At 31.5% G+C, this 23,598-nt stretch overlaps 1 protein-coding gene and 1 pseudogene across 1 annotated transcript; both read right to left on the bottom strand.

Annotated features, from left to right (window-relative positions):
• Window positions 1-1,184: 1,184 nt before the first annotated feature.
• Window positions 1,185-13,490, bottom strand: LOC107894695 (O-acyltransferase WSD1-like; annotated as a pseudogene).
• A 1,420-nt stretch (window positions 13,491-14,910) lies between these two features.
• On the bottom strand, window positions 14,911-17,830 carry LOC107894694 (cyclin-H1-1). Its single transcript, XM_041084595.1, has 9 exons — window positions 17,440-17,830; window positions 17,155-17,339; window positions 16,822-16,872; window positions 16,493-16,565; window positions 16,285-16,403; window positions 16,114-16,187; window positions 15,680-15,800; window positions 15,523-15,591; window positions 14,911-15,195 (listed from the first exon to the last, which is right to left on the bottom strand). Exons 2-9 carry the CDS (start codon window positions 17,212-17,214, stop codon window positions 15,181-15,183), a joined length of 582 nt encoding a protein of 193 aa, XP_040940529.1. The 5' UTR covers window positions 17,215-17,339; window positions 17,440-17,830; the 3' UTR covers window positions 14,911-15,180.
• Between the last annotated feature and the right edge of the window lie 5,768 nt (window positions 17,831-23,598).

Genomic DNA, 23,598 nt, shown 5'->3' with positions numbered 1-23,598 from the left:
AAATACCGGAGTTTGGTGGGAAGTTTTCGCTATCTCACTTGTACAAGGCCTGATCTTTCGCTAAGTGTTGGCATTGTAAGCCGGTTCATGGAGGAGCCGGTTTATTCACATTGAAAGGCGTTGAAGCAAATCTTACGGTACATCTAAGGAACGATGTCACTCGGGTTATTCTATTCAAATGTGGAAGATTACAAGTTGATTGGGTACTCTGATAGTGATTGGTGCGGAGACTTAGACGATCGGAAAAGTACATCAGATATGTGTTCTTTATGGGTAACACGGCGTTTACTTGGCTTTCAAAGAAGCAACCAATCGTGACACTCTCAACATGTAAAGATAAATATGTGGCAGCGTCTTGGTGTGTATGTCATGCTATATGTTTTTTTTTGTACGGTGAACGGAGAGTTTGGAGATTAAGTGATGATGGGTTATAGATATTTAGGTGAATAGGGAACGAGAATGGAGCTTGGGGAAGAATCGATGAAAAATAGTGAGGGTCTGTAATGGTTTTATGATTTTATTTTTGTGTGGGGTGAAAGAAGAGTTTGGGGATAAGGTGATGTCTATAGGTATTTTAGGTGAATAGGGAATGATAATGCAACATGGTGAGAAGTTGAGGATGATGAATGAGTTTTTAAACAACTAAAATTGATATTAGGTTAGTAGTGAGTTTTTTTTTAAAAAAAAATCAAATTTTATAATTTTTCTATATTTTTATTTCTAATTTTTTAAAATATTTTTAATTCCTTCTTTCCTTTTTTTCAAAGAATTACATATTTTCTATATTTATAAATTTTATGATTTTTTTGAATCGAGATTAAATTGATATAATATGTAAATATTGAGAGATGAATTAATTATTATGCCAATAAAATGTCTATGTCAACATTCCATTAATGATTTAATGAATATCAAATGTATAGTTAAGTGACTAAAATAGAAATACTTCAATAATTAGATGATAATTTATATAATTTACCCTATATAATACTATACAATATAATATATAAATATATCAAAATTATAAAATGCAAATTATTAATACATAAAATTTTATATAAATATATAACATCTTAAACACAACTATTACATTACACCACATTATTTCTCATATATATCAATTCTATTGAGGGATTCTCTTATACATAAATTAATTAAACATCTTTTAATTTCTTTTTATTTGTCTATTCTTTATTGGTCCTTAATACAACCTCTTTCATCTCAAGCAAGGCATCTTCAAAGCATTTAGCTACAAACTCTGGATCAGGGATGATATCTTTAGCTACCTGTATTTGCATTTCGACCTTATCAACGTAGCTCAGCATGTGCATTATTATAGCCTGCATTCACTAGTATATATATAGTCACTTACTAGCATGTAATTCGGATATGAGTATTAAATTCATGTAAGCAAGTTTTAAAATTTTTAAATAATTTTAATTTGGTTCAATTTTAAGTTTAAATCGCTTTGAATTTGGGTCAATTCAGGCATGAGTTGTTAACTTTATATGATCATATCAGATTAAATCGAGTTTAAGTTTGAGTTGATTAAGTTTGATTTTTTGAGTTTGGATAAGAATTGACCAGTCTACATGAGTAAGTTCCCTATTTCTAAGTTTTTTTTATGTATTTAGAAGATTGTGAGAGATATTCAAATCCTAACATTCGACAAAAATTAAATATTAAAAAAAAACGAAATGACATGATACATACTAGAATATGGCATACCTACAATGATAGTAAAAAAAAATTGATATAAAAAATAAATGAGATTTTGGTGGAAAGGATAAAGTTAAGATATTGAAAAATATAGTGTCATAGGATTAAATCTCATTACGGGTGTTTTTCTAGATTTTACCTAAAATATAACAAGACAAAAATACCCTTATAGTGATGTTGGTTACTTTATAAAAAGACTATTTTTTTTTTATAAATTTTCAATCAAATTAAGATCTTATTAATATTAATGGATAGCACCAAATCAATCGGTATAGATATTTATATAACAAGCAGAGACGGGATGGTGTATTTGTACCTGTGGTAGGCTGGATACATTGACCTTAATGCTAGAGACTGGGTTGCCTGCAAGGGTAATTTGCTCTAGAGGGCCAGCTACGTTTGAGATCATGAAGGTAGTATTACATAGGAGTTTGTAGCACAGCATACCAGCATACTGCAAAACCAAAGAAAATAAACCTTAATTCGTAAAATATGCTATTGATGCACCCATCATATATATTTTTATACCTTTTGTCCTAACAGTGACATTGCAAGTTTCTGGATTTTGTACGAGAAATAAGCCTCTAGGGAATGTTTCTTCTTGTCAACCATGGCCTTTGCTCTCTTCAAATACTCTAAAGGATCATTGCCACCTTTGTGATAGAAATTGGGAAGGAGCATTACACCAAATTTGTTTCCCATTCTGCTTCTGAGCCGATTTTCATTAACTTGGATAGGAACTTGATAAAAAAAAATTGGAACTCCAATAAATTTCTAACAAAGGGAAAGGGCTTTGGCATATGAAATTCAAAATCCAAAATCGAAAGCTGAAACTGACCCGCGACCCTGGTTGTGTTCTAAGATTGACTGTCGCTACCCCTGTCATACGAAGGCCTTCATGCAAGGCTAACAACTAACATTAAAGTCGAATTAGTTTTAAATATTGCATACTGTGTTACTAGAATTGTAACAGCTCAGAATTTAGTGTCGGAAAATTAGTTTTTCGTTTCGGAATAAAAAACTTGAGACGTTCTGAGAAATCTAACTGAGAGGTTTCCGGGAATGAGTATCACAATAATTTTTATGTGTCATTATGATTGAATTTTCTATTCTTAAGTTTCATTAATTAGTGGGTATTAAAGAATTAAAAATTCGAAGATTTGGACCAATTTATAAAAGAATTAAAATTATAACATACCTATTAATATATTAAATAATTTTAGATTTTGGTAATACTATTACAAGAGATAATCAAACATACTACAAACCAAACAGCCATTAAGATAAACTTGTATTTAATATTTGTCCTTAAGTCCAAGTATTTAAGTATTCAATGGAATATTCATATTTATATATATATATGGAAGGCTTCATGCTAAATTTGTTTCTTGAGCTATACCCATTTCTCATTTTGATACATTGATTTTTTTTCCCCACTTTCATACTTAAACTATTATTTAATTATGTAGTCTACTTCAACTTTTGTAACAACATTAAAAATTCGATTGACATGTGGCGTCAATTAAAATTTGTCATATAGCACATTTAGTCATTTAGAATGCAATACCCGACTTTCATGTGTATTAAAATTAAAAATATACATTTCAAAGAATTTAAAAAATATAAAAAGTTAATATTTTAGAAAATTGATTGGTAGTTGATTGAATTTTCATTTTAATTTTTAATACTTTATAGAATTTAATATTTTTTAAAATATATATTACAATTTTTCTAGAATATTTTTTTTCAAATTTTCAATTTTTGAGTTAAACTTTTTTTTTTAAATTGACATATTGGTTTGATTTTTTTAATATTTTATATTTTTTTTGGAGTGTTTTGCAAAAATAAAAAGTTAAAAAAATTAGAATATATTGTTGAAAAATCTGAGGGTTTTTTTTGTAATTTTCTAAATTTTAACTTTTTTTAAAATTTTCAAATTTTTATATATTATTTTAACTTTTTAGAATTTAATTTATATATTCTAAAATTTTCTAAAATTATTTTTTAAAATAAAATTTGAAAATATTGTTTTTGAAATTTAGAATTATTTATATGTTATATATAAGTTTTTTTTTAGAATTTGTTTAATTAATGCAACATACATAATGTTATAAAAAATAAAAGAAGGTGATGTGGTGTGCTCTAGTAGTTTCTTGTGTTAGTCTTTTTTTACCTTGTAGGCTGAATTGTATAACAGAATGGCAATTTAAGTATTAAATAGAACAAAAAAAATTGAAAAAAATAAACTAATATAGTTGAAGGACCAAACTGAGCATGAAACCTAAATTCAATGAAAAATCTTTACCATTTGATGTTCGATGATCTAAATATCTAGAGAGCCCAGATGAGACCACTCCAAGGAGAACATCATTAATGGTCTGCAACATATATGTTTGAAAAACATGAGAAAATTAATAGCATTATTGGAGATTAAGGAAAAACAAAAGTAAGTACCTATATTATTTTTGAATTATTAAATTTCACAATAGGAAACGACCTTGTTTTATCTCGATAATGAGTGATATTTTCTCTTTATGAGATTTTCTTACTCTTATCGTTAGAGTCCCCTTTTCTTTCAACTTTTTCTTTCTTGATTTTTAGATATCTTACATTTTTTTTCTTTGGTTAGATTGATATTGCCTTGGGATCTATCACGAGGTGTTTCAGCTTTTACGTAGAGGTTAGGTTTTTTATTTTATTTTATTTTATTGATTGTGTGATGTGCTTACCTGGTAGCTTACATACTAGTTAATGTTTTGAGATATGTTTTGCCTTTATTTTCGGTTTTCCTATTTTCGTAAATCATATATTTTTGATTTTCCTAATTTAGTCTATTAAACTATGCCATAGATTTATGGAAGGGGATAAGGATTTAGTGGTTGAATTAAATGAGGGTAAGGATTGGAAGGAATTAAAATGTCCATTCACATTGTAGGAAAAATTGTGGCTACTAGAGTGTTAAATTGTAAAGGAGTATTAGGTATTTTGCAAAATTTGTGGCCTAAAAACGTAGCTCCTGTGATTAGGGGATTGGAGGGGAATTTGTATAGTATTTCTTTAAATTTGAAATTGGAATGAAAAAAATCTATCGACGAGGGATTGTGGTTTTACATGGGCTATTGTATAGTTTAAAGGAATGGATATTTGGTGTCATTTTTATGAATTGGATTTCTCTAAGGTAGTGTTTTGCGCGCAAGTTTACAACCTACCTTTATTGATGTTTGCAATGAAAAATGCTAATAAAAGTGAGAGGTGTTTAGGAATGGTTATTGAGATTGAGGATCCTAAGGGTGTGAGAATTTTGGGAGAGGATTTATGAGGTTGAAAATAGGATTAAAGGCGGAGAAGCTTTTGATTGAGGGCTTCTATGTTTCTAGGATGAGATTGGGGAAGATTATGATCAATGTAAAGTTTGAGAAATTAACGGTCTTTTTTTTTGTTTTTGTGGGAGGTTAGGCATTAAGGGTGTTATAGTTTTGGTGAGTTTAAAGATGAGGGTGTAAGGAGAAGTGGCAGATATGGGTCATAGTTAATAATGTTACTTATTAGGTCTTAAGGAAGAAGGTTAGATAGGGGAGGGAAGAGTGATTTGATAAAGAATTTAAAGGAGTGACATGTAAGTAAGAGGAGAGGTACAAAGAGGAGAGACGTTTCTATATATTTGTCAAAGGAAAGTGTGAGGAAGGTAGAAGATGAAGTGAGTAAAGTTAGAGAGGATGGTAGTGTAGTAAAGATGTGTATGGTTAGTGAAGGGAAAGATGATAGTGTGTTGAGTAAAGAATGTTCAAGGAAAAAGATGTTTGTAAGGGGAAGGTTATTGTTTTTAATCGGGAAAATGTGGGTATTGGTGGGAAAAAAACGTGTTGATGTTTAAAGGAAAGAAAGTTTTGATCCTTTGCATAAGGAAAAAGTTTAGGATGAAAATCTTGTGTATGAAAATTCCCCTTAAAGAGAATTTTGATGTGGAGGAATCTTTTGTGTGCTTATGGATAATTACAAGAGAAATGGGGCAATTGTTTATTAATCTAAGTACTTTGAACTTGAAAAGATCTTTTGAGGAATTAGAGGCAGATAAAGAGGTTCTAAAGTTAGAGAAAATGATGAAATTGAATAAGGATTTGTGGGGGGATAACTTTAATAAGAATAATGAGGCTGTTGGGAAAAAGGTGGTTAGTTTGGATTTTAATTTGAAAAAAGAGTGTTGTAAAGAGGGTGGATAGTATTAAACATACATGGTAGTAGGAGTAGGAAATAGACTAGAATGAGGAATAAGGTCTGAAACAGGGTCAATGAGAGATATTCTAATAGGACTTTATTAAAGGTTAAGGTAGTGGTGAAGCCAGAGGCTTTATTGTTAGCCTTTAACAGTTATCAATGAGACATAAAGTGTATATCTTAGAACTATCAAGGTGTTAGGCCTACCTTGATAATTCAAACCCTTAGAAAGCTTAAAAGTATGTATGACCTTGATAAATTTTTTTTTTACGAATACTAGGAATGAGCAGAAGAAAATTAATATGGTGAGCATGACTTTGAAGTTTAATGAGTGGTTTTGTGTTGATCCTTTAGGTTTGAGAATAAGGTTTTACTACTGGTGGAAGGGTATGTAACGGCCTAATTTTCAGTGGTGTTGAAAATGGTGATTTGAGATCACTAAATTCGACAAATAAGATTGAACAAGATAGTACTTTAATATTTATGAGTCAAGTAAGAATTTAGAAGAATTTGTGAAATGGTGAAATTAGTGAATTAAAAGAATTTATTAGGTCAAACGGGTCAAAAATGAGGTATCGAGACCTCAAAGTTGAAAATCGAGCTATAAATATTTTTATAAATATTTATGGAGTGTCATTGAGTTAGTATTAAAGTTTCGTTAGAAAATTTTAACGTTTGGATGGCTAATTAATTAAAAAGGACTAAATTGAAAATAGCATAAAATTTGTTAAATTGTGAGTAAATAGCTTAAGTATTTAAAAAGATGGATTTAAGGAGCAATTAGACCCAAAGGTTAATGGCTGGACGGTTTGGGTATGAAATAAGCAAGAAAACAATGTGAACAAGGGGCAAAATTGGAAATAGCATAAAAGTTAATAGTTAAATAATGATGTAATTGAAAAATCTAGACATTTCTTCATATTTTCTCAGCCAAAACGCCATAGAAGGTCTGGAGAAAGCTGGTTTTTCATATTTTTACATCATGTGAGTTTAATTCTTACTTTTCTTGATAATTTTTATGTTTTTATGACTTTTACAATTAGGTCCACTTGTAGAATTCATTAGTTTTTGAATTTATGGGTGAAATTGGAAGTTACCCTAGATGGATAGGGAAATTTTATGATGAATTATTATGAAATTTAAGTTCTAATTTCATATTAAGGTGGTTTTATTAAGTGATTTTGATAGGAAATGATATTTAGGACCTAATTGTGAAAAAGTTGTGAATTGAAGGTTTCTGTTGAAATTAAGAATATAAAAGGTTTTGAAATAGTTTATAATGATGAAATAAAGTGTTAATTGAGAAAAATTAGTTCAATTGATGGGTGAATTAAGCAGGGACTAAATTGTGAAAATTGTAAATTTTGGGGTAAAAGTGCAATTTTGAAATTTGAACAGCATAAATTGTGAAGTGAAATAGAATTGAAATGGATGCTAATGAAGGAATGATTTTATAATTATAGATCAAGAAAACGAACTGAATCGTGGAAAGGAGAAAATTCAAGAATAGTCCCTGAATTTCTACGAATTTTGCAAATTAGTCCAGGTAAGTTCATATGGTAAAGTTCAATGTTTTGATATGAAAATCTTATGATTGTTAAAGTATTTTATTGTTGATGAATACTATCAATTTGCATTAACTAATGAATAATGTGTAACTAAAAGTACAAATTAGTAGGAACAATGGATTTGAGTGCTTCTATTCTGTGACCCTGATGAATTGACGAAAAATATGTGATAAGTGTGCCCGTTTAAGACCATAGCTGGGCTATGGCATCGGTGCAATGTGATAATGTGACTCCGTATAAGACCATAGCTGGGCTATGGCATCGGTATAATGTGATAATGTGATTCCGTATAAGACCATGTCTGGGATATGGCTTCGGTATGATATGTGAACCGTGTAAGACCATGGCAAGGCTATGGCTTCGGTGTGTGATGCGTAATAATGTGAAAGTCCATAGTTTACTATGGCAATGTAATAATGAAGCACTCAATTCCCTTATTGTTCCCTAATTTGACAATGAAGTAAATGAGAAATGGGCCTAAGGGAGTTAAATTGTGAGTAGCCATATGGAAATTATTCCAATGAGTTATTAATGAAATTGTGATTTGGAGGATGAAATAGTTAAACTAATAGATATATGATTGTGTACGATATTTGATATGATTTGTGTTTATATGCCTATGAGCTTACTAAGCTTCAATAAGCTTACTTGTGTGTGTTTAATATTTTTATGTAGATTGACTTGAAATGAAGTGGGTAGATCGGATCAACACAACAGGGCACACTATTCAGATCAATTCTGGTAGTTTTTGTTTTATGTTTAAAGATTTATATGGCATGTATAGAGTTTGAATGAATTGAAGTAAAGATGTTATGAACTAGTTAACAATATTTGTACTAAAACAATTTTTGGTAAGTAGCAGTAGTTTGACTTTGAAAATTCACCATAAATTGTGGAAATTGAGTTAAGGGCTGAAAAAAAAATGAGATCAAAGCCTAATGAGTCTAGTTTCATATAGAGGAAACGGCGCATGCAATTGGATTTTATGTTATGAGATATTTAAATTGTGGTGAGACAGAGTCTGAATGACTTTGAGTTCCCCTATTCTGATTTTAGAAAATCATTAAAAATTGCACAAAAATAATTATGAGTCATACTGTATATGTATGGATTCCTCATTGGGTCTATTTTTAAGATAAACAAACGGCATGGTTATTTTAATTTTGTACAGAGAGAAATTTGGTTCGTAGTGCACAGGGGTCAAAGTAGCCAAACCCTGAAACAGGGGAGGATTTAACTAATAAACTGTACTAATTGGACCAACCAAAAATTATATAAAAAAATTGGTAAGTAGATATATGAGTATAAATTCGGGGAAAATTTACGGATTTGGGTTTCGAGTTTTATAACTCGAGATATGAATTATTTAGCAACTATGACGTAGTTGGACAGCTTGTCTGAAAAGTAGGATATCAATTATCTAAATTTGGTTAAGTGCTCAAATAAGTTTAGTAGTGCCTTGTGCTCGACTCTGGCAACGGTCTCGGGTAAGAGGCGTTACAGGGTAAACTTAGTGTAAATATTTTAGAGGCTAACAAAAACTTTATTGATACATTGATGTGTGATAAAGAAAAATATGAGGTGTTTAAGATTTTTTGAGGTGTATGGGGCTTAGTTTATGGGGAATGGGTAGTGCTCTGGGAAAATATTAAGAGACGAGGTAAAAGCATTTAGTGTGTCATGGATGTGCATATCGGATGTAATGATGTTAAAGAGGTGGCTAAAAAAGAGGGTGGGAGAAAGAAAGCAATGAGAAATATTTTAAGTTTTCAATGGCTTATTAATGTTTGTTGTTTAATGATTTACCAACCAAGAGGTTGGGATTTACTTGGTTTAGTAATAAGGAGGGGTGTATTATTAAGGAAAATCTTGATAGAGCTTTAGTGAATAGGAAGTGGCTGCTTAAGAAATTTCCTAATTCTTTAGTTGTTAACTAGATTGCTATAGGTTCAGATCATGCCCCTATGTTTGTGAGTTATGATTTAAAGGATAAAAATGCTCCCTTAAAGTTTAGATTTGAGATATGCAAGGCTAAATTAGAGGAATGTAAGTGCAACACCCAGAATTGATAAGTACTACGTTGGACAAGTAGCCTGAAGGAAATTTGAGTGGCATGGTCCTATCTGTCCAATTAACGCCATTGGCGTATACTTAGGGCGTTTAGTTGATAATAGAGTATAAAGTAAGAAATGTTCTCTAAAGGATGTGGTATATGAAAATGAAGGAAATAGTAAAAGTATTAAAGGTTATTTGGTAATGAAGATGACGCCAAAGGTAAGGTACACCAAGTTTGTCTAGTTACTATGCAAGTTACTTTCTAATGAGATGGTCAGAAATGAACAATGGGATAAAACAAAGGTACATAAAGATTATGGACTCTTGAATACATATGCATACAGATGTTAACCCCTAAGAGGATGATATTAAAGGTCAATGACATGTGTTAAGTTCCACTATGGAAAAATGGGTTTTCTATATCCATATATATATCTAGATATGAGCTGAAGAGAAAGGAAAGAGAGAGAGAAAGTTATTTTCTCCCTTCTATTTAAAAACACCATTTCTACTTTTACATTGGAGCTGATCAATGATCTTTCTTGCTAAGCTAAAGTTAAGGATCGGAGTTCCTACAAAATGGTTGTTTCATGTTCAGGGTAAGTAATCTAGACTTGTATGTGGACTTCTGGTTGAGTAAGTCTATTTATGAGCGTAGATAGTAAATGAATAAGTAAGGTTTTGCATGAAAGTTAATAGGGGTTCTAATGATAACAAAAGTTATATGAATGGGTTTTAATGGCATCTCTATGTCTTATAAGTAGTGATTTCTGAATCCTTGTACTGGATGTTTGGAATCTAGAGACCAAGCTGTCGTTTGTAGATGTCAGATGAGTCCCTAAACTGACTCTTGCATGTGCGTTATGCATTTTAGAAACTTTGGTGGAAAGATATAAAACTATGAGCTCCAAGCTAGAAACATATGATGTGATGATTCTGATGAGGAATGTATGATTTATGGACTTGTGCATGTGGATTGCATGAAAACTGAGGGTCTAAGTGTGTAATAGAAACCCGAGTATCTGAAATATTGAAATGTGTATATATATTTGGAAAAACACAAGTATGTCTGTCATGTGCAAGTTAATGTATGATGGGTCTGTGTCTATCTCCGAAGTCATCTAAAGGGGTTTGTCGAGACTTTAAATATGAATATCTAAAAGGAAAAGTTCATAACCATAACATTTTAAATGAAAAAATCATATCGTGTAAGATCGTAGTTGGTGAGCTATGGCGTCATATGGAAACACCATACCATATAAGACCATAACTGATGGTTATGACATCATATGGGAAGAACTAAAGGAAGGTTATTACCAAATAGGGTTTCTACATGATCTCGAACAATGAGGGGCAAACCTCATGTAATGTGAGTTTAGGTGAATCTCTATCGTAAACACATCAGAAAATGAAAGCCTTGGTGGTGTATCTAAAATGGAAGCTTCTGTAGCGATCTATGGAAAATGATGTCACTGTGGCTAATAATGACAGGAACGTCTTTATGGCATAGTTTCAAGGAAGGCCCTAGTGGCTATCATTTGTAGGGAATGCCTCTATGGCAGACTCTAAAAGAAAGAAATGGTATTCTTGGCAAACCCTGGAGGTGTGGTAAGTATGGTGAACTCTGAAGGAATAATGTGCACGGCAAACTCTGAAAGAAAAGCTTCGTATGAAATGTTATAGTAAATCCTGCATAATCTTAAGGTATGAACAAAGAAGCTGGAACATACCAGAGTATGTGGATAATCCAAGGTATGAGCCAAATGGACTTATAGAACAAATCAATCAACAATATTCTATCTTTGTGGTTCTCTAGAGTAAGAATGGGTAAGAAATCAGGAAGGGGTAAGGTGAAGGATGTGAAAGAGGTAACGAATGTGTGATAGGTAAGTTATGATCTCAGGGCAAGGTATGGCTTATATGGCATAAAGAATGGAGCTTAACAATGTATTTGTCTAAGGATAAGAACAAGGAGATAGATAATGGAGATCTTGAATACGGCTCAAGTAATGGAGGGTTTACTCATTAAGTTCTCATGAACTTACCTCTATGTTTCATGTCACAAATATGCTGTCGTGAGACTACACCAGAAGGGACGATGCCAGGGTTACGCCCAAGAAATGGCGAGATGGGTTGTTATGCATACAGAGCGAGTTTAATGACTCTATTCTGGCTAAGCAATTTCGAGACTTGTCAAAGATCGTGAAGCTTTTGGGTTCAAGTTCTTAAGGGTTTGTATTTCCCGCATAGTTTTGTCTTAGAAGCACAAAAGGGACTTAAAACTTCTTGTGTTCGAGTAGTTTAATGAGGGGAAATAATTGTTAGAAGTGAGAGAGGGTGCTAGTATTTCTATTTGGAGTGATAACTAGATTCCTAAGCTTAATAGGATACAATCGGTTGGAGGGGCATTTTCCTGAGACGATTGTTGAGTTGATTAATAAAAAAGAAGGGAAATGGGATGAGATTGCAATTGGGAAATGGATCTCTAAACATGATAATTAAGGTAGCTATTAGAAGCATTCTAGTTTGTGAGGCAAGTAGAAAATATGTTTTGCGCTGGCCTTATGACGAAAAGGATGAGTACACAGTGAAAGCTAGATATAGAAGACAAAAGTTGAAAAATCTGAATTTTCTCATAGTCTTTCAAGCTCCTCTTCAAGTTAGAAATAAGTAACAAAGTCAACATTTTATTTGGAGTTTGTGAATGGAGAAGGGGTTTGTAGTTTGAAGGGTGTATAATGGGTTGAGGGTTGAAAGGAATGAGGTTAATAGGTTTGATAATTGGCTTTAGGATCTAATAATGGAGATGAAATGTAGGGTAGTTATTACCGATTGAAATATACGGAAAAGCACTTTTGTGAGGCGGCAGTAGGAAACTAGGAGCTTAAATAGGTTTTTGGTATCATAAAAAAAGGCTAAGAAGGGGCTATTAATGAAATCTGTGTTGGTTTTACTCGAATTAGAATTTCATTTATGCTAAAACGATCTACCTTTTTTCACTTCCACGAGTCTTTTCCTTATTTTGGAATACTGCTATGTGTCTATATGTCCTTGCTGGTATTGTCATAATAATAAAGATGTTAATATAAGAATCCCATGTCTAGAAAACCGTAATAACCATTTATCACTTACGGAGTTTGGAACAGCTTTTTTCACCACATTAATGTCGTCAAGCAAAAACTTAGCAGTAGCCAATTTCCTCGGCCAGAGTTCAACGCCGTCACCCCCCGTAATCGCCGTTTTCTCGTCGGAAACAAATAAGCTCCTGCACACAAACTCCACTGAAAACAACAAGGTGAAAACGACGGCCTTCGAGAGCCCCCACAGGGCACCGAACAACCAAAACAAATCCCTTCCTTTCACGCCCTTAATTACCGGACTCTTATGGTTAAGCATCCTGGGATGCGCATCGGCATCATCCTTCCTCCTGCAAATGGCCATCAACATGGACCTCAAACACACCCCATCGCCTAAAGCATGATCAATCCTGAAAACCACGCATTTGTGCGCCGTTAAGATATGTAATTCCCATAAGGGTTTGTCCGTACTCAATGGACTGCTCACGGACAAATCTGCCACGTACTGATTCACCGCCGCTTCATCATCATCGTCGTCTTCTTCAGTGTTTTCGTCGCCTGCTTTATGGAGACGCTTGTTGATGACAACTACATGTCGATCAATGTCTATGTGGGTTTTTCTCCAGTGCTCCAACCCGTTCTTGTCACGAACCAACAAGCTGCAAAATCTGCGCTGCTGCACTGTCGATGAAGACTTAACATGCCGATTTTATAGCATCTACCTCCACGTGGTTTTCGAGGCGGACGATACAGTGGATGACGATGTTTGTTAGCGGCTGACTTAAAAGGCGGCCGACAGGAGTCAGTGGTTCGTCGGAGGAAGTTCCCGGCCAAGCCATGATCCTAATTTGATGAGAGAAAGCGGCAATGAAATTGCAACATGCAAAATTACCTCTTTATAAATAGGCGCCAACCAGGCAAAACAGGCTCCTGTATAAATTGTATTTTGTTTACACTATTAAAAAAAAAGTAATTTAATTTTATTCCTAAATTAATCATTTTATAAAAAATTTAGAAATGGAATCCTTATACTTTTTTATTTGAATATATTGGTCCCTCTGTCAAACTTTAAATTAGAACTGTTGACATGGCTGTTATAAAAAAATATTTTTTAACCTCAACATTTATAATTTTTTATTAATTTAGTCTTTAAAAGTACATAAATAATTACAAAAAAATAATTCTAAAAATTAATTTTTTTCATATTTTAAATTAAAAATTAAAAAAAACTCAACATATCCAAAATTATAATATAAGGACTGAATTTTAAATTTAAAAACAGCATAAGTATCTCTAGCATATTTAAACCTAAATAAATTTCATACCTAACTAGCTAGAATTGTCTCTCACCCGGGGTTTTTCGATTTTATTTAATGAATAGAATAAATTTAAAATGAAAATGAAAATTTATTAATTAATACTTATTCATTTAAAATTTTTATCTTTAAATTTAAATTATAATAATATTAATAATTGAATATTTATGAAAATTAACTTTGCGATAGTTGTTTAAATTTAGAGCACGTTTGGTTCGCTGTATTGGATTAGAGGTGTATTGGATTAGAGGTGTATTGGATTAGAGGTGTAATGGAATAGAGGTGTAATAGCAAATCAACTGTTTGGTTGAATGTAATGGAATAGAGGCGTAATAGTAAAACTGTGTTTGGTTGAATGTAATAGAGGTGTAATAGCATAATGGAAAAAACTAAAATGACCAGAATACCCTTAGCATAAATTTGTTTTGGTAAATGATTATTGTTATTGTTATTTAAATTTTAATAAGATTATTTATTATCAAAAATAAATAATTTAATCATATTTAAACATAATTATTATTTAATATATTTTAATTAAAATATATATTTTAATAAAATTCTTAATAATTGATTATCTTATATGAATTTACTCAAATCATAATATATGATATTATAAAAGATAATTTGAAATAATTAATATTAAATATATTTTAATTAAAATATATGATTTAATAAAATTTAAAATAATTATAACTAATAAATTATCTTATATGAATTTGTATAATTTAAAATAATTATTATTACATATAATTTAATAATAATATATAATTTCATAAAATTCTTAATAATAAATTTTCTTATATGAATTTATACAATTTAAAATAATTCGGATCAATCACACCTTCATTACTAAAAAGTTACATTTGCTGCATTATAATTTGCAATCTGCTGAAATAGTTTATATACAAGATCCACCGCTTAAAAATATGGACTCTTCCTCAGAGCATAACTAAGCTTGAATTTCATTAAATTACTTTCAAAATTTCATTAAATTACTTTCAAAGTTAAGGATCAACATTTAACTACAAATTTTGAGTTTGCTAGTTTACAAAATTGAATTATTTTGGGAATTTGTTTCGACTTGAACATCCTCGTCGAGTAACAATCTGAACTTGAGAATCTTCTGAAGTCGAGCGACCGGTTTTACTTGCTTTCTCGGAGCTTGATTTGGATCTAGTATATATTTGCCTGAGAAGAGATTTGCCTCTGATGGACCTGTCTCTTCATGTACTACAGGTGAAGCTTCTGTAAATCATAATTTCACACACAAGTTATTAATTCATGCAATGCAAAATGTTTGAGAAACAGAATAAACCAAGAGGCAGCCTATGTTACGGACTGAAGTTCAACTACTGGAACACAACATGTATGCACGAACATGCCAAAATCTATCATGGATTTATCGTGTTACAAACTATATAACACCTTAAATGCAATACGACATAGAAAAATAATAATAACACGACAAGGGAAAACAAATGATTACCCCAAATAACAACTTAAGATTTACTTGTAAATATATTTTACAACTATAGAAGGAAGAACAAAAGGATAATCAGTAACCAAACCCACCTCCATGTCATTGACAAAACCTTCAACTGAATGATAGGGTGCATAAACAATGAGATCAAATTCCAGACTCTGCAAATCCAGTTATGTACTTTTGAGAAGCACAAGCAAAAGAAAAAAGCAAGACTAAAAGAAAAAGGAAGGAGAACAATAGCCATACCTGAGACACTATCATCTCGTAATTGAGAATCATTTGATGATCCTGTGAAATCCCCTTACCAAGCTCCTCTGCTGACACATGATTTTCTTCTATCTTACAGGCCGCATACACACAGGTTAACCTAGAGTTATAAAGAAACTTTTCCAATTTAACAATTACATTATTCTCTAAAGAAAGTTTAGTATTCAATGGTGATTATCAGTCAAAGTAACATTTCTTCCACCACCACATACGAAATGACAAAGTCAGGGACAATATACAAATTCCAAACAGTATGTTGCTTACCTGATATTTTCATACATTTTTAAAATAGCACATGATGCATTTTTCTAACATACTCTTAAGCGCAAATCAGAATGACTCATCCAGCATATTACATGCAGAGATAAAGGGCATTGGAGCTTGTATCTGAAAGAGATGTAGAAGACTCGTACATTATATGTTTTGGATGATGTTCCATGACCGACCATTGCAGGTAAAACCTTTTGAAATAAATTAGAGCAGTTGCCTGCAAAACATGAACCACAAACAAAATCACATTGATCATGGCCTCATATTTATTTATAGTATGACCATTATCCAAAAAAAAAAAAGGTAGTAAGTACCTGAATTTTATTAGGAAAGTAGAATGCACTACAAACTTCTCGAAGTTTGTTCTCATAAAACACTCGCATGAACTGTTCTTCTTCAATGTTAAGAGGTTTTGGACGAGAATGCTTGTCAGCTGACATGAACAATCAAAATATTACATGGTACGCTCGATGACCTAGCACCTCACAATAGAACTAAAAAGTAAAAGAAAATTTCATTTACCATTATCTCTTTCAATAGGTTCAGGGTATGATAGTGAACCATCAGCGTCTACTTCCATTTGTGTTGTCCCATACTTCAGAATAAATCAGCAAGTCAGCTTCAATAAAATGAACACCAGAAAGAAAATTTCCACTAGGAATGGTTTCAATAATGGTGGTTTGCAACTGACAACATTTAAATGCTTCTAATGGGAAGTAAAGAAGGGAGTTCAACACCAATTTCATCTAATCTACTAAAACGATAATCCGAAGGTACACTATGCAAACACACACTCAAGCTCGCGCATATAGACATACATACAAAACTGAAAAGAAAGGACTCTGTCATACCTTCTCCAGTGCTTGTATTGCTCTTTGATTTGCAGCCTTGTATTTCTCAACCTATATCAGCAAAAAAAAAATTAAAAACAAAACACAAAAGAACCTAATTTAAACTTGAGAAAGTTCTCAATTAATTGCAATTCCTACTTTTCTATCTTTTCAATCTCTTCTTACATCAATAAAGCATCCATGAAGAAAATTAAGCAAAAAACATTAACACCAGCAGCTTGTAATCAATATAAACAGTGGAAACGGAAAAACATTGCAAAGAAAAACAATTGGTTTTTTCCTCACATTTAAGAAACAATGAAATTTCTCTTTTTTTTCTTTCATATTATTTACCAGTTCTTGAGGCGAGAAGATCCAGTTAGCTCTATGAGTCGATGTATGAAAATCAGCCATGAAGAACTCAGTAACTCGGTAGCCCCTAACTCAGCAATTCGATCGCAGCTACGCAAAATAATTTCTCCAGCCACTCAACACACTCACATCTCCCCAAATTTTAAATTCACAGTGTTTATCATCACCTGATAATCATATATGGAAAATTAAGGAATTAACAAAAGACTGAATGAAACAGAGGGTTAAAAAAACCCAAAAACAGTAGGAAAATAATTTGAGAATTACTTGATTGAGAGGATCAAAGAAGGGAAATTAGTGGTAGATCTTTCGTAGCTGTTCAATCCAGATGAAGAGAAAGGACGGCGACTCTACTTTGTGGGGGGCTCTAAAATATAAAAGGAATTTAACGGTGAGGGAAGAGGTTCATGCACGGAAGAGGAGAGGGTCGGGTAGGGAGGGAGGGTAAAACAGGGAGATGGGGAGGGAGGCCGGAAGTAATAGCTAATACAGCGAAAAGGGAAGGGATTGGAAAACACGGGAATTTGGGGATTAGGGGCGTAACCGATTACGCGCGTAATACCTATTACAGCGAACCAAACGCCGGAATAGGGGCGTAATGTAATACACACGTAATCGGGGCGTAATGGATTGGGTAATACGGCGAACCAAACACAGTGTTAGATATATGAATAAATCCTTTTAATCATATACTAAATTATGACTTCATATTATTATGAAAATAATATAAAAATAAAACAATTTTTTTATTTTTTTATTCACTAAATGTCGAGAAAAACATTTTGTAAATAAACATTTTATTAGAGAGATAATACTCATAAATGGTAAGGACATACTTAAACTACACATATATACATTACATCTAAAAAGAACTGTCTAAAAAAAAGACTATCACTTACTCCTCCAAACAAAAAACTTGAACTCGAATGAATTCTATAAGTAAACATTCATTAACCATTAATCAAAAATTAAAAAAATTAATACAAATAAAAATATAACATAACCTTTAACATGCATATGCTCAAATGCATGCAAATTTAATCCATCATAACCTTTTAACTAACCTCACCAGACCTAAGCCTTCAATGCTACGTCCTCCTATTTCTACCAACATCTACTTAAACCATATTAAACATTCGTCTCAAAGCACTGTTAGATTATGAAGAGAGGGCCTCAAGCTTTAGGGATCACCATTTTTAGCTTTTTTCTCTTTTGTTTGTTTTTTTTTCTACATTATATTAACGATTTAAAAGCACAATTTCATACAATCACTTCTCATTAATAATAATGTAAAAATAACAACGTAAATATATTGTAACGACATAAAACATAAAGAGAGACAGTTTTTTAGAACTTTTAGCAAAACGACACAACAAGTTTTATTTGATTGATCGTGGACATTGTTTTGGTTAATTGCTTAATTTCTTCGGATTTGGTTTTTATTTGTATAGGGTTATGAGGAAAGATAATGGATTTGGAGATTAATGTGAGGTTTGTGATGGGTTCTCTTGTTGATTGGAAGATAATAGTTTTTATAAGGGGTAAATATTAAAATTATAATTTAATGAGTAATTTAATATAAAATTTTGATGGGTACAATTATATACATGAAACTTTGATTGTTGTTCAAATGTATATATATGAAACTTTGATTTTATTCAATCTACATATTTAAAGAAATAAAGACATCAATTTATTATTATTTGGATAAGTATAATTATTTGGGTATTCAATACATATACGTAAAATGATAGTATATCAATAGCAATGTTAACCGTTTGTGAAAATTAATTCAAATGAACATTTCATATCTAACATTGCATATTGGACCAAGTTTATGTATAGTTTTAAACTTTATCCTTTAAAAAAAAGGATGAAAATTTTTTATTTATACAATTATTTAAGATTTAGATTGAGTTTGTGTTACCCATCAAATAGGTCTAAGTAGAGTTTTGAATTTACTAAAAACTCATTATTTATACAAGGCAATAAATATTATTTTGAAAGTATTATTGTTTTTTATATAAATTAAATACATTCACACGAAGGAACTAAACTCAAGACATCATGACCTTCACTCATTCAATCTTACTATTTCAACCAAAGCCCTATTTAATTTTTATATTATTTTTTTATTGTTATAAAATAAAGAGATATAAAAAGAGCAAATAACAAAGAAAATATATATTGGAAGCAATAGAGTATAAATGAAGTATAAATGATTACAATACTTCTTCAAAATCTCTATTTATAGGCAGAAGAAGTATAAATGAAGTAGAGATCTAATTCTAATGACTATTAAAATTTAAAGTACATCAAAATTTATCTTAATCTTAATGGACATCCATTTAATAAGATGTTCAGAACATTTATAAATTTGTTACATAATTGTTTTCATTTACATCATAGGTGAATTATAAATTTTTGAGGTAATGGTAAATTTAACCCTTGTACTTTAACAAATCTTCCAATATGATACATATATTTTCAAAATATCCAATGTGATACCTCAACTGAAATTCTACTCATCCATGCATTTTCTTCTTTGAATACAACTTAGCTGCAAAATTTTCCTTTGAGAGGGTCTGAGAACGCATAATGATAATGACATCATCGAGCCATATATGATCGTATTTAGATGGGTCCCACTAAAAGCCCATGCCATAGCTTTCTCTTCAATTAAAGTACTTGAAAAGTCCATGTATTGTAGGGAGTTAGTTAGGATCACCAAACCAACCAGTGATAGTAATTTAACATCCCATCTGTTGAATCGACTATGTATTTTGTCTATAATGAACTAGTATGTGCTAGTAGTCATACACTTATGTAGTAAGGAAACACTCAGATAATTCCCCAAATCATGAACCTACTAAAAACCCAACTTATCACATTACGTCTACACATTTGAATCCCTCCTCCAATGTTATGAGAATACCATCTAAGATTGTCCATAATTCTGCTTGAACAATCAAGCAGCAACCAATGTTGCATTTGTAATCTTGTAACCAATCTTCTTTGTTATTTCTTAATAATCATCTAGCATAAGTATTCAAGTTATCCCTTTACATGCTCCATTAGTATTCCATTTAATTCAATTAAGCTACACAATATCTAAAGCCTCAAGTCTTAGCTACAGTTTTTGTTCTTTGTAATTCATTTCTCTTAGACTGAGTTTAGGCATGCACCTAGGTCACTAGGTGGATTGTTGTGTCTATAATTAAATTTTTCGTATAAATTTGGTATGGTTGACACCTTTGGCATGTTATAGTTTATTTTAGAACTTTTGGTTACTTTCGATTTGGATATAGAATGCAAATTTCTATGTAGATTATGTGTTTTATAGTTTACAATGTACTTACCTAGCAAATTGTTATCCATTGTGTTAATGATCATGTTTCTACATTTTTATCCAATATGCCAAATATGTTTGCAATTGTTTGGTTACATGTTGCACATGTTTAGGGACATTTAAAGACTTAATTGTATGACTTGTAATGATTAAATTCTATATTTTTGGGCATATATCTCAAGACATTAAGAATATTTTCATGTGATTCATGTATTTTTAAGTATAAGTCTCAAGACATAGCATGAATGTATTGACACATGAGATGCCAAGTCTCAAGACATGGTGACATTATCTCAAAACATAAAATATTGTTGCTAAATACCAAATATTCATTCAAAATCCTCTAGACATAGTACATTATCTCGAGACATAAAGGTCAGAGTCTCAAGACATGGTTCCATTGTCTTGAGACATGAAACTTCAAAGTGAAAATATGAAAATACGGGAGGCATATCTTGAGACATAGCTTCACTATCTGGAGACATAGCCTTGCATTTTACTTGTTTGACCTAAAATTTGAGACCTGGCTTCGTGTTTGATTTCCTTTGACCCTATTTTGTTATATATAGGCTCATACAACTCACCATTATCACTTACAATCCATGGTAAATACAACTTACCATTATCACCTGGTTGTAACTCAAATCCCACTCTTATTTTTAAAACACCCCTTTCTTAGCCAACATTCTCACTTTTCTATGGGCAAATCTCTTTGGTGTGACCATAACACCTATAGTCATAACAAATCACTGGTAATCCTTTATATTCTCCTTATGTGAGAACCCATTGATGTCAAGGAAAAATACGAATGACTCTTTTAAATCTACAACAATTGTTAGATGAGCAGACCTACATCTCTTCCCCATAATAGTGTTGTAATCAATTTTAATCATAGTTCCAATAACATTGGCAATTTCTTAAAATAAACTTTTGGTGTAATAACGGTACGACAATCCTAGTAATTGAACCCATGTAATAATATGTGAAGGATAATTCTCTTAGATAAAAACAACTACCTTCTCCATGGTTGCACTAGTAAGTAGCTTGTTGGAAAATACGAGTTTGAAAAACGCAGCGAAAATAAATCTAGGGAAAACAAAGATTTAATTTTTTTTACAAAACAAGATCTTAGTTTTGATATCTAAAGTAATAAACACTTAATCAAAATTGTACCTTTTCGATTCGTCTAGGATGAGCACTTCGACCGAGTAGTCTTCTTCGCTATCCTCAAGCTCACATCTGTCGAGTGTGGGCTTGCTTCGAATCAGAAAAAAATTTTCACAAAAAATTACTAGTGGGGTAACTTCACAATTTCTCTAAACTTTTGGGTCAAATTGTAAATCAAAAGAATATCTCTAAAAATTTTCTGAAATAATCTTTTTAAATAGTTTTCTCTCTATAACTTTCTCTTGAATTTAAGTGTGCGTGAAATAATGACCCAAGGCTCTCTTTATATAGGGAGAGTTTGGAGAATTCAACTATAATTAAACTTAATCACTTTAATATTAAATTTAATCTAATATTTATCTTGATAAATATTATATTAATTTAATATTAAATCTTATTAAAATAATAGAATGTTTATATCTAGATAAACATTACAATAAATTTAATATTAAGATAATCATTTTAATATTAAATTAATAAAATACTATTAAGATAAATATTAAATTAAATTTAATATTAAACTATTAAAATAATATTATTTTTGGAATAGTTAATATGAAATCAAATTATCTGGTAACGTCCCAAAAGAGTGCAACTCTTCTACTGCTCAACCACCAAAGACTAATCATCGTCGGCCACCGGAACACTGCCGGCACCGCCATGTCCGGTGATGCAGGTGCGACAGGCTTACAGCACCCCCAGCAAGTTTAGCTACTACCTGTTCGGTCCGAGTCACTGAAAACCTGATTGGTTTGGTCTAACCACCGGTTAGACAGTTGGCCCGATTTCACATATCAGGCCCGATTCGTCCAGTTTTTGGATATTTTGGGTCTTGGGCCCAATTTACGATCTCATGTCCAATTTTCAAGTTCAATTACTTAGGCCAATTGTCTGATTTGAAAATTAATTTCCAAAAATATCATATTAATTTTAATTAATTTGATTAATTTAATTTTACTTGATCAAAATTAATTTTTCCAAAAATCACTTAGATTTTCTAAATTAATTTTTCAATAAAATTCTTTAATCAAATTCTCTAGTTGAACAATTCTCACGACCATCTAATTCAATTCCATATCGAATAAATCGACTCAATTAAATTATTTTCATAGTCGTAGAATTTTCTTCTGATTCAAATGTAATCCGATCGAGTTTTTGTTGAGCTAGCAGAGGGACCAATCAGACATATTCAATTAGGCTCTAGTAATTGCAATTATATCCACAAGCATCATTTCAATAATTCGCAATTACTTAATTATAGAGTTAGTCCACAAGAAGTACCATGATTGAAAACTCCTTATTGTATACTATTTACGAAAGCAATTCATCCAACTGCTTTATCCAATTACCTTGTTATGTGTGTGTTACCCTCATATGATATCATTGATTCTTTTGAGTTAAATCTATTCACTTAATACAATCATATTTTATCTCATTGTCTCCATTATGTCTTCTTAATGATTAATATGATCACTGTCAACAAATGACTGAGATAAATTGCTCGTTCGAGAACAAGCAACCCGTGGCCACGTTCCATAATTATCAAACCACACAATGCCAATGAGAGGATATTATTAACTCTTTAATTGAGCTATGAATTCCATTGTTGCTAGTAAAGCTATGCCATACACAAGTCATATACCCAACATACCGACTATAAGCTCGATAATTTTTAGAGCATAAGTCTCACTTATATCAAAACACATGAGCTGCATACATATGGTCAGTGACTAACTCAAGATACGGGTAAATCACACCATAAACATCACAAGTGAATTATTTCACAAATGGATTTAGAATTAATTCGTCTTGCATCTAGTCCAATGTATCATTCTACCAATGAATACATCTATGTCTCTACCCGTGGAGTCAACTACTCCGATAGCCAAGACTAGTCATCTCCCCAATTG

Source organism: Gossypium hirsutum, chromosome A13, assembly GCF_007990345.1.
Source record: "Gossypium hirsutum isolate 1008001.06 chromosome A13, Gossypium_hirsutum_v2.1, whole genome shotgun sequence".
Classification (NCBI taxonomy): domain Eukaryota; kingdom Viridiplantae; phylum Streptophyta; class Magnoliopsida; order Malvales; family Malvaceae; genus Gossypium; species Gossypium hirsutum.
The sequence above is the reverse complement of the archived record's forward strand: the minus strand, read 5'-3'. Positions and strand labels throughout refer to the sequence as shown.